General features: G+C 38.4%; 1 protein-coding gene across 1 annotated transcript in view; it reads right to left on the reverse strand.

The window, feature by feature from the left end:
• Positions 1-4,820: 4,820 nt before the first annotated feature.
• Positions 4,821-13,085, reverse strand: part of rnf216 (ring finger protein 216) — a 39,182-nt gene continuing 30,917 nt past the window's right edge. The window contains exons 16-17 of the mRNA XM_067382402.1: positions 11,864-11,939; positions 4,821-6,506 (exon numbers count right to left, since the gene is read on the reverse strand). Of these exons, the coding sequence (XP_067238503.1) occupies positions 6,214-6,506; positions 11,864-11,939 (369 nt within the window). The 3' untranslated portion in view covers positions 4,821-6,213. The remainder of the gene's footprint in view (positions 6,507-11,863; positions 11,940-13,085) is intronic.

Consider the following 13,085-nt stretch of genomic DNA (forward strand, 5'->3'; position numbering starts at 1 on the left):
TGCTTAGCGCCACGTCAGGTTCCGTACGCACTTTTCCTTGTGGCAGAGAGCCAGGTATGTGAAAATCTAAGCAAATCTTGCCGTTGACTGGTGCTCTTTTATATGTTAATGACATTAATTAGGCGGCGTTTACAAGGCGGAGATGTGAAACCGTTCAGCTAAGCACAATTTCAAGATCATTATAGATTTCACATCCGGAAGAGAGGAGTACGTACGTTCATTCTCTGAATCACACCCGCGCACATTTACAGTTTTTCTCAGTCGCTTTGGTACATTTCTCAGATCAGAATTGAAATTCTGAAAACTACCTGTTCAATTCTCACATCATTGTGTAACTTGTGCACATCAAAAAAGCAGTTTCTCATTTCTTTGAACAAGTTGCAAATGCTTTGGTACATCCATGCAAATGATTATGTACAATTCTCTGTTGTTTCCTACATTATCAGTTGCTTATGTCATGTTGATCAAAATGTATTGTATTGGGTCTCTGTTGAATAGTCTCACCCCCCACAACATTTAGGCACAAGCTCATAGCATAAGTCTTTACATGCAAAATGGTTGAACAAGTTATCATAATATGTCAAGCATATTTCTATACTTTCTATATTTCCATTAGACTTTTTTCTAAATCTGTCCTGAATTGGTAAATTGCTCCCAGGTGAATCTTGACGACATGACATGACTCAATAACGACATGACTCAATGACATGTTCTGTCAATAAAATACAGTACAAACAGTAAGAGGGTAAATATCTATTACACTCACACATACACTAAGATGTAACTTATAATTGACAATAATTGTCATCAAAACTTTAGCCATAGTTTCCATCAGAACGTCCCTCCAGAGTAAACGTTATTTTGAGAACATGACTAAACAATTTGACTGTCTTATCCGTACACAATGACACAAGGACTTGTCATTCTGATGGCACTGACATGTTCATTGACACAGATATTTACTTTTGAGAGATGAACTAAGGATTTTGAGTAAGAGAGTGGCTTTTGCAGGTTATCCATGGTGTTTTGCTATTTGTACAAATTGTTTTGAGAAATGCACTTACTGTTTTGCAAATTGTGAGTTTGATTCGAGAAATGTACCAAAGCGACTGAGAAAAACTGTAAGTAAAGACCGTAAGATGAAATGTAGGACGGTTTCTACGCAACATTTTGCAGTGTCTTTCCAGTGTTTATTGTGGAATAACCAATAACCAGACCTGGGTATTTTACCTTAAATATGTAATGTAATGTAATGGATTATGTTTTTGTCATGTAATTTGGAATCAGTAACTGATTACAATTTGTAAGTAATGTAATCTGACTACTTTTTGATTACTTTTAGATTACTTTTGACTAAACTCATTTATCTCATTGATTTGAATAGGATAATCGTGTACCATATTGATACAAAATATAAAGAAAAAGAAAATATATTCCATTCTTTTTTAACAACGTGAAGTGTATTAAATATTACATTACGTCAGTGTTTTGCAAACTGCGGTTTGTGATGGAAATTGCGGTTGACTTTGAGTGAGTGTAATGAAAACCTATTTCGTAATTTAAAAAGATTAAAATATATAGGCTATTTTATGTAAATCCAGTGATCAACTGCTGTGGGTCTCAGTTTTCAGTGATATTCACACGACTAGTGGCTGGTTATTTGCAATTCCACGAACCTGGAAGACCTTCTGAACATATATAAGCAATAGACTTTATTAGAAAGAAATTAAAAAGATAAAAAAAAAAAAAAAAAGTAGTGGGGAGAATTATGAATAATGCCATTGTGGGAATAACATGTAATCATGTAATCAATAAAAAAGTAACTGTAGTCTGATTACTAGTATTTTAAGATGTAATATAATTTAATTACAAGTACTTAAATTTTGTAATCTGATTATGTAATCCAGATTACATGTAATCAGTTACTACCCAGCTCTGCCAATAATGTAATTCTTAGAAATGACTGAATAAATAACATAGGGTCCTGTCTACAGCACACACTCAAAGATAAAAAGTTCCTCTCATATTCTTTACGATGGGAAATTAGGTTTAGGACATCAAACAGGAAGCCGCACAGCCATTTGTGAGTTCAATAAATAAGTATACACCAAATGGATTGGTAATCTTCATGAGTGTTGTAGGCTATTAGTTGACAAATACAGCCTGAATGTGACTGCTAATGATGACGCCCATTCAGGCTTTCAAGGAGCTAAGAGAAGAAACTGAAAGGGTTAAATGATCTAGTCTGGCTGACATGAGGGCCAATGTTTCCATGGCAACTAAGACCATGGAAAATGAAGGGGGCTCTATTGTGGGGGTTGACGGTGGGTCTGCAACTGCAGTTTTTCAGGTGGGCAGACACATTTTCTTCTAGGCATCATTTTCAGATGCTGAATTAAGGTTCAGACATGGGCATTTGAGTGATCAGAGCAGCACAACAGCTTTTGCACAGATGTGTGGCTGTAACGGTCGGTGTGCAAAGAACAATATTTGCTCTGTGTGAAACGTCATGACGTTTCTTTAATTATGCATGTGGTTTCTCTGTTTTCCATGCATTTGCATTTTTTTGCGATATTAAATGCTATTTTTAATTTGAACAAAAGCTGTGTGGAACAGAATACTACTTACACGGTACGCTGCCTAAATATAACTGAAACAGTATGCAACATTCATGCTTCAAACAGTAGTAGTCACATGGCCCCATCTTGCATTATTTACACTGAACATTGTTATTTTGCATTTTCAGATTTGATTTTCAATGTTGAATTTTGTGTAACAATGTCAACATTGGGCTTTATTTTTTAATCAAATAGTCAAGAAAGCAAGCAATTAAAATTATAGTGTCAAATGATCCTTCAGAAATCATTCTAATATGCTAATTTGGTGATCAAGAAATATTGGTTATTATTATATATGTTGAAAACAGTTGTGCTGCTTAATATTTTTATGGATTCAGGATTATTTGATGAATAGGAAGTTCAAAAGAACAGCATTTAAATATAAAATTTAAGAAATAAATCTTTTGTGTCATTTTTGGTCAATTAAATGAATCCTTGCTGAATAGAAGTATTAAAAAACAATCCTACTGACTTTTAAATGGTACATACTGGAGAAATGGAGAAATACTAATAGCATGTTAGTATGCCAAAATGCTGTTTCCATCCTAGAAGGAAAAGACTGAATTATGCAAATTATAGCCAAACAAATTCAGCTTGCCATATTAGGTTAGCTTGACTGATCAGCTGAATGCAAACGAAACACACTCAACAGATGAACAATTCATACAGAAAATGATCATGGACACACTCAAAAAATGGTTTAACACTGAATTCCAGAAGAGCTGAAAAACACTAGTGACTTTCCCAAACGCCATATAGTTGTGCTTTCAGTCGCTTAGTTAATTTTATATGAATGAGATTGGAACAAAAGCCAGGAGAGGAGGAAAAAAAAAACATGAACTAATGCAGAAATAAGAATAGTTTCCTTGTTTCTGCTTCCAAACATATAACCTAGTCTCTGGGAGTTTGATTTCATAAGACATGGACAGCAGTCACATGACCATCACTGATCCCGGGAAATCATGTTTGACCACCGCCTAGGGCATCACAATGGGGGATGATGACACTCTTGTGACTGCGAGTCCAGCCCTCTTGAGTAACACAAAAAGAGGAGCATGAACATGAGCGATTACAACATACATTGACCATCCCTCTGTAGATCATCTGCACATTATCATATCTTCATAAAATCTATCTTCAGGTAAACTTACACTGAAGGTGTGACCTGAGCCATCTCTATGTCACAGACACTTGATGACACATAAGGCAGAAGATTTGGGGGCGCAGATCCAGTTTCAGGAAGCTCTTAAGCTGTGGGCGCGTTGAGCACAAGCTGCCAGGGTCGACCCCTTCACACCTGTAGGCCTACAGGCCTAAAGATCTTCCATCTGCTGCCCCATTAGTAGGTTACAATGTCAAACTGAGACACCTTAAGCAACAGTTCCTGAGTAATTTTGTCAGATGTTCAGCGTCTGATTAGCGGGTCCACATGGATTGTGCCTGTAAAAACCAGAGAAAAATCTGCAGAATTGGTATGGTTGTCATTCACAAATTGCGCAGACGCCTTTCCATGTCCATTAATCATATACATGAACTAATTTGATGATGCTTTCTGTTACCAGTAAGGCTCTCTGTAATGTTGCAGGCACGTTTACCTTTGTGTGGTGAAATTAAGCAGCCGAAATGCAGTCATCTGAATAGAAATATGCATGATTGAGAATTTTGCATGAAGGACATTTGTTGGACGCTGAAAACGCAAATTTGTCACACTGACCATTATAAAACTGTTAGTTTGGAAGTGAGCTCTGAGTAAGTGGCGCATTATGCACTCTTGACAATGGATCTTCTTTACTCAAGACATTTCTCATTTGCCTGCACCATACCAGGTGTGCCTCAGATATACCGCTGACAACAGATGGGTGAAGATTATCCGGTTACTCCTCAGCATTGATTTATGGGGCTGCTGGTTATTTCTTCTAGTTTGATTGACACCCGATGGTCTCCACACCAGCATCCCTCACGTTTCACCAAGAAAAGGCTTGTGTAAGTGCCTTGTGCTCTCTGTGAGGGGGAGTAATGCGTTTAAGGGGTCTGAAAAAGGCCTGGGGCAGAGGGGCTGGTGCCAGTGGGGAGGAGAGCTGACCTCGGGCTGGAGGTGTGGATCCTGCGGGCTCCATTAATGGGCAAGAGCTCTGGCTCTTTGTTGAAGCTCTGGGCAAGAGGACCGGACTCTCTGCAGGAGTCAGACTGCAGTCACGCCAATAGACGAGTCACGCAATATAACACAATAAACAACCCACTTCACAGGCATTATGGGCCTTTGTGCTGAATTATTGAGCAGCTCCATTATACAAGCCAAAAGCAACAGTTGCTGAATAATTTTGTGAGATGATCAGTGTCTGATAGTGCCTGTACAAACTTGAGTTGTGCAGGCGCTTCTGCATGTTCATTTATTAAATATATCGACTAATATGATCAATGTAAATCTGCTTAGTTTGGAAGTGACCTCTAAGTAAGTGGTGCTTCATGGATCACTACATTGACAATGGACCTTCTTTTCCCATGACATTTGCTAATATGACCACACCTTAACATGTTAGATCTTGTTTACATCCATTTTGTAGAAAACATTTCTCCTCAATATCAGCACAGAACATGTTTGGAAAAGGACACCTGGGCTTCAGCTTTAAAAGTACAACCGAATAAATAAACAAATGTATGAATGTGGAAAGAAAGGAATTATAATCAAGTTTATAAAAATAACTCCACAGATCTAAATTTAAAAACATCCATGAGAAAGCATGTCAAGAGGATGTACCAGAACAAAGAAATGTCTATTATGTAATTAAATTTGCATATACTCCATCACATTTACATCTACATTTCCTCCATCTACTTGTCTTTCTGACACATATCAGATAAGATCTTAAATTTTACATTTTTTCAGGATTTTTTGATGAATTTAAATTTCTAAAGGACAGTGTTTATTCGAAAAAGATATCTTTAAGAAAATAAATTTAATGCATCCTTGCTGAATAAAAGAATTTATTTACAAAACAGAACAAAAAACTGACTGACCGACCCCAAAATTTTGATGATAATGCAATGTAATCTTCAGTAGCAAACTGGCACTACAATTAGTAAGTTTGATTTATAGATTTATAGGAATGGCATCAACAGCCATCCAAATGATAATCTAGGCATTTAAATTTCCAGGAATAAAGATGTCAAATAAATGATAACCCTGGGTTAAAAAAAAAAAAAAAAAAGTTTAAACTGGTTTGTTAAATGCAGTTTGTTAAATGCTGATGACCTCATGGAGGGTAAATCGCAGCCAAACCCACATATATTTGTAATTTCAGAAAGTGACCCATATTGACTGATTTCGCAAACAATGTTTAAATTTCAATCAAGTTCTTGGTTTTATTCAACTGGAAACTAACAGGCTTTCATATTATTCACTCTGTATGTTGTTCAAAAAAATTACTTTCAACAAAGAAGCCAACAGGCGTCCTTAAAACTCTCCAGAAAAATCAGTTTGGTTCTGGTTACAAAATACGTAGAAAAGAACAGCGAGGGGCTAACAGTTAAGACACAGAAGCTTGGATTTTTTTTTTTTAGTAGTTCGAATGTAGCTTTCTGTACCGTGGTGTCCTCAAAGATGTCTGAAGAAGCGATGCGGTGGTCCATAGTGCATAGGCATATTGAAGTCAAAGTTCAGGTTACGTGGGTTGTAATTTACTGGAGGGAGGTTGGGCAAGGGGGGCACGTAGGGGGCTGGAATGGGCTGAAGGAAAAGACGCTGCTGTGGCCCGGGCAGCATGACCTGCGGGATGAGCAGAGGGGCACGTACGGCCTGAGGAGCTGCGTTGGGGGCCTGCACTGTGACCCGAGGGCGCTTCGCTGGGATGGGCTCAGGGGGAGGACCCACTCGCTTCCCTGTGGTTTCTGAGGGAGAGATTACAGAATATCATTAGAAAGGACTCGGGTCTGACCAAATTATTTCATATGACACTAATAAAAGAAAGCTTTCTAAAGAAACACTTTTTAGCTAATGAGATTTCTAGGTTGGATGAACAATGTGCTATAGGTTCTGGGCAAAACGAGTGGTCTACGTCTGGATAATGATAAAAGTTGAGTTCTTTCCAACTGATCAAGGTACTATTAATGACAAGTATAGAGACTTTATTCTACTATGACACGTCTGACTCCTCTCTGCGGGGGGCCACTGAAGATTTTCTTGGCTGACCAAATGTCCCCACTTCATCCTCTGAATGTTCAGGGGTCTCATTTATAAAACTTTGTGTAGATTTCATCCTAAAAGTGTACGTGCTCGCAAAATCAGAATCCAGCAGTGTCTTCCATAATATCGAAGTGTGCATCGATCGTCGTTCTCGCTAAAATATTTTGTATAACATCTGCAGTGTAGTTTAAAGAGGAATTATTATGCTCCTAGCGCTCCTCGCTGTCATTAAAGCAGCATGCCACAGGAAAAGTGATAGAAAGTAGCACATCTACTATGTAAATTCATATCACGTTTGATTAACTTCTCCGTAATGACGGCGTGATGTAATTTCAGTGCTTATCGCCATTAGTGAAAGTGTAACATTAATGTAAATGTGTATATTAAAATGAAAACGTGAGTTTCCAGCGAGTTTAAATCATTCTTTTATTTATTTAAACTGTTATTGTGAACATATGCACTGTATTTATGATTATGACTCATAATTAGGATTTAAAGTGGTTTTCCTTCAACTGCCGTCAGTCCCTCAGCTCACCATCGGTTTCGCCAAACTGCTCTGTCTCCAAAATGTTAATACGCATAGCTCAAAGTTTGCTTAAAGGTGCGCACATTCTCCCGTCAAGTTTGTTTTTTATAGATCACAACCTTTGCGTGGGAACTGGCGTACGCACGTTTCCAGTCCCGTTTTGTGCACGCTTTATAAATGAGACCCCAGAACTTTTTTAGATGTGCCAATTTCTCAGGAGGAGGTGGCGACTGCTATCTCTTCCCTACAATCTGGGAAATCCCCAGGACCTGACAGTTTTCCATCAGAGTTCTATAAAAAAATTCTCTGTACAGATTCGCTCCTTTTTAGACATCTGTTTTTTCTAATGTTAAATCAAGCTTGTATATCTTTATTACTTAAAAAAAAAAAAAAAGAATAAAGACCCTTTGGATTGTGCTGCTTATAGGCCGATTTCTTTGCTCAACTGCAATGTTAAAATTTTAGCAAAGGTGCTTGCCTCAAGACTTGAAGATGTCCTCCCCACCATCATTTTTCCTGATCAAACAGGGTTTGTAAAGAATCATCAATCTTTTTTCAATATCCGCCGCTTACTTAATGTTGTATATTTGTTGTCTTTTTGGATGCTGAGAAGGAATTTGACAGGGTGGAGTGGGAGTACCTCTTTTTAGCTTTGGAAAAATTCGGATTTGGTCCAGTCTTCATCACTTGGATTAAATTACTTTATAGAGCTCCCTCTGCAGTAGTCCAGACCAATGGTCTGCACTCTAGGCTGTTTAACTTGTTCTGTGGAACTCGACAGGGCTGTCCGCTATGCCCATTACTGTTCGCTCTATCGTAGGGCGATTGCTAAAGGCTCAATAGCTAGAGTCAACAGATTACTGGAATTACCCATGGCGAGGCCGTGCATAAGGTAACTATATCCAGACGATTTACTGCTTTTTATCTCCAATCCACAGACTTCTTTACCCACAGCTCTATCTTTGCTTGAGAATTTTGGTCAACTTTCTGGTTACAGGCTAGCCTGACTTCGTCATACTCATATTCTGGGCAGAATGTGAGTCTGATACTGCTCCATTGCACTTGAATTATGGGGCGTGTCTTAACCGAACCAGTAAAAAAAAAAAAAACTCTGCACTCAATTGGATAGACCTACAACCAATCAGAGCAATGCAGTAAATGACGTATGTTGAACTTGTACTTAAACTTTTGCCGAATCCCGTTGGAAGGACGGCGAACTCATCTTTCCCATCGACAAATTCCTTGATTGCGGTTCTTTGTTCATCTTTTAAAATGAATGCGCTGTTGATTTCTTTTATTACAGACGTGATAGCGGAATCTAAACATCTTACTTCTCCAGCAGTCATCGTTGGTGAAAACCAATTCAACCCAAGCGCTCATTGATGACGTGGGTGGTTACGTAACTGCAGATAGCCTGTTCATCATCGATTAAAGCCCACCCTGGCAATTTGATTGGCTCAGCCTTCTGGGAGCCGAGCATAATTACTCCACAATGGATCGAGTCCAGACCGAACTTCCCGTCCAAAAAATGTTGTGGGCGGGGTTGGGGCTGGCACCCAGGCTAGTTACAGGCTGATGAATGTGCGTGTTTATGTTTTAACATCTTAATTATATTTTTATAGAAATCGTATGAAGGAAATATCCATTTAGTGTTTCTCTTCATGAGCTGTTTTTCAAAGCTATACTGTTGACTAGTGTTGGTTTTCTAATTCTGTTGCACACGCATACATTGGGTTTCGAAAGCTTCTACTGGCGTATGCAAACAACAGAGTGATAAAGTAGATATTTTTAAAAGACCACGTCTGCAGAAGTAGACATGTACATGGTCTGAACAAAGGCCATTCGTAAGTTTTTAATAGGACTTGATTTTCACATGTACATTTTACATTTCGTTTACAAGAAAGGGGAACTAGCCCCTCAATTTTCCATTACATGATGTCTAGCACCATTGTTAAAGTGCCCCTATTATGCTTTTTTTAAGGTTCCTAATCAATGTTCCCTCTAATTTTTTTCTTGTTTTATCATGCAACTAACTTTTTAATGTGCCATTTCTATTTTATTTGACCCTTGATTTAACTTAGTGATATATTAATATAGCTATTAATATATTAAAATAGCTAAATATTTTTAAGAAAAGTGAACGTTAACTCTTTTATAGTTATCTATACATCCCTGAATCCCACACCACCATCACACACAATAATCTATTTAAACGGAGGTATATAACTGATGTATTTTGGGTTGCACGCTTCACCTTTAATGGGTGTGTAAATGTCTCAGAGTTTTGTTCATTCTGTGCCCATCATCCCTTATTTCTGCCGCTTTTCATTAAAACATGATGTTTTATTTCACATTTCTTTTCATTTCGCGTTGCCTCTTGTATTGAGGTATTAAGTCCGCAAACATAACAGTATTCTTATCGCGACTGATTTGGCTCAGGCATGCGGCTGCTCACACGTGCTCAATCGTTCTCTTTCTATGAAACCTGTAAACTGGTTCTAACTCTATAGCAACAATAACTCTATAATGGTTGACCAGAGCACTGCACTTATTTCTCATTTAAACTACAATCGAATGGATTTTCCCGGATTTTCCCACACATGATTTTTGTCCTCTGTGCGGCAATTATTCTTTCTTCTGATGCCGCGGCCGCGCACGCGCGCAGCTTAGAGGGAAACATTGTTCCTAATAGTTTTGGGAGTCTCCTACAACAGGATTACATGCATGCAAGGTCAAAAAACACTTTCTCATAATATACATTTAATTTCACCTAAGTTCTCAATGATTGGTAAACGATTCGTTAGAAGCAGTTCAAAGAATCCGTCTCTCTAAACCCCTCCTTTCCGTGAGCCTACACTGCTCTGATTGGTCAGATGGCCTAATCCTTTGTGATTAGTCTACTGCGCACACCGCATACCCATTGCCATAACCAAATGAGTATCAATTCGCAAGATATTGTATACAATGTATGGACAGAAAAGATGGCATCGATTTTAGCATATCAATTCGAGCCCAAGTCCGACGATGAAACGTCTGAAGTAGTCGATCAACCAGAAACTGATTCACAATCACGACTGGAATATGACATTTCTATATGGTAAGTGTCAACTTAGTTATTTATAAGATGTGATAGCAGCGACACTGTTATACTTTATGTATAACAATGATGCTGTTTTTCCGTAAGTTGAATAGGGAAGAGTAAGCTCTGGGAACTGCAAGAGTTTTACTCTTTCTTCGTAAGTAGAATACGGAAGACGGTCAGGCGGAAGCTAGATATTTGACCTTTTTTTTTCCCAAAAGCATTGTTTTGCTTCAGAAGGTCTTTATTAACCCCCCGGAGCCGCGTGAGGTATGTTTATGATGGATGGATGTGGATGGAAGCACTTTCTTCAGCTCATACTAGTGACCCCTATTCACTGCCATTATAAAGCTTGGATGGGTCAGGATATTTATTCATATTTCTCTGATTGTTTTCATCAGAAAGAAGAGAGTCATATACACCTAGGATGGCTTGAGGGTGAATAAAGCTTGGGACAATTTTCATTTGAAAGTGAACTAATCCTTTAAGTCACTTGTATTAGATTTTCCAGCGATGCCTCCCGAAAATCCTTTGGATAGTTTCCTTTTATGTGAGATATAAGCCAAGGGCTCAATTTCCATTATTTATAATTTATTTTCCATTATTTATAATTTAATGACCAATCTGGCATCTTCCTCTCTATATAACATTAAGAGAGCTTGGGAGGAAGACCATGACACATGACACATGGAACTGCATTCTTAAACGGGTCCACTCATTGTCAATGTGTGCTCTGCATTCACTTGCGCAGTTCAAAGTAGTACACAAAACTCATATATCCAAAGTTAAACTAGCTCAAATGTTTCCTGGTACTAGCCCAATGTGCAATAGATGTCAATGTGCTGAGGGATCATTAATTCCCGTGTTCTGGACATGCCCCAAATTAGAGCGCTAATAGCGATCAATATTTCACACCCTTTCGGCAATTCTTCAGCACAGATTAGAGTCAGAACCTCTGGTGGCATGGCTGTCAGCATCAATGTGTAAAGTCCTTGCCTTCTCTTCCTTGTTAGCACTTATAGCAATACTATTAAAGCAGAAAGATCCCCCTCCCACCCACTCATATATTAGGATAGAGATATGATGTCCCGTGTCTCTGTCTTGAAAAGATTAGGTATTCATTTAACATTTCCGATGTGCCGCCCTTTCCTTAACTGTTGATCATTTTAAATAACGCCCTATTATTGGCTTTTTTCTTTGGCTTTTTATTGTCTGAATGTGTGTACATATTTCTGTTTTTATATTTGATTGGAGGATGATGTTTGTAGGCATGTATATATGTATGCTTGGTTCCTCTATTTACAATTCTGAATTAATGGACAGCATGGACGCTATTCTAGGGTTTTGTTGGTGAGGGTTGGGGGATTGTTAAATGTGATTTGTATTGGAAAATCAATTAAAAAAAAAAATTTGGGTTTAGGTGGCCAACTAAAGTTATCCAGTTGAGGAACACTGACCTGTCTGATTTGTCTTCTTATTTAACTCCGCTTCACCTTCTTTTTGAATCTCCTGAATGATTCGCTCATCGTCTTGCTGTGGATTGAAAAAGACACAAAAAATGAGCAGGGCAGAAGAAATACAAAAGTAGAGAAAACAAAAAAGCCTTTCAAAAAAGGCACAGTAATCAGGCTCTCCGGTTACTGTTCAATCATGTGAAACGACCAGCAAACAGAAACAATCCCATGCCAACGTCCGCGTCAGACCGCAGCCTTGGCGAAAACGGGACATCAGATGAACTTGGGAGGAGTCCACTTCATCGGTCAAACACAAAACAGCTCAAGTTCACCAGTCAGCCTGGTGTACGGTGCCAGGTGATTAGGCACGGCTCTGAATGGAGGGGTAATTGCAGCCCCCAGGCTGTCAGCAGGACAGCACCCTGACTGTGCTCTTCACACAAAAACAGGATTCAAATGCCTTAATCGGATAATTAGTGAAACTCCTGGATCAACTGGAAAAGGATTTCTCATTTATGCTCAGTGTTTAGGAATAGTTGCCTGAAAAAAGACAATTCCATCATCATCTACTCATCCTCACATCGTTCCAAACCCTGACTTTATTGCTCCCATGGACAACTAACAGAATTTGATGGTGACTACACACATCAAGGACAAAAACTCGCTCTCAAATCTAATTCAGTTTACCTAGATTTACCCTACCCCACATAGTCTGAACGAATTAAGCTTCTCATCTTTTTTATGGTGTGGAGTAGAGCTGGGTGAATGATTTTATTTTGGATTTTGATCATTTAAAAAAAGGTAAATGGCTGGGTAAACCATTTTAAGTCGATGACTACTGGTGTTAGATACTTTTAACGTGGAGTACTAAATAAGGTATCATGAATGTGCGTTTACATGAGCAGAAACAAGAATGACATTTGAAAGCTAGGGTGGAAAGAGAGTCTTGTAGAGTGGTAAAACCTTGTATAATATGTGTGTCACCATGAATGAACTATACCAACCGTTTATGATTAATAAATGGAAAAATTCTCAGTGTATTGTCAATAATGAATGAGCAATTTGGGCTTCAGCTAAAGATGTAGAAGCAATGAGGCTAATGCATGATGGTAGCTGCAGTATTCATGCGGTAGCAATGCTAATCCATCAACATGCATGAGAACAAACATGCTTCACTGAAGTACCTCTCATATGTTAAACTCTGAAAGAGTCCTGTATACAAAGC

This window comes from Chanodichthys erythropterus, chromosome 3, assembly GCF_024489055.1.
Source record: "Chanodichthys erythropterus isolate Z2021 chromosome 3, ASM2448905v1, whole genome shotgun sequence".
Taxonomy (NCBI): Eukaryota; Metazoa; Chordata; class Actinopteri; order Cypriniformes; family Xenocyprididae; genus Chanodichthys; species Chanodichthys erythropterus.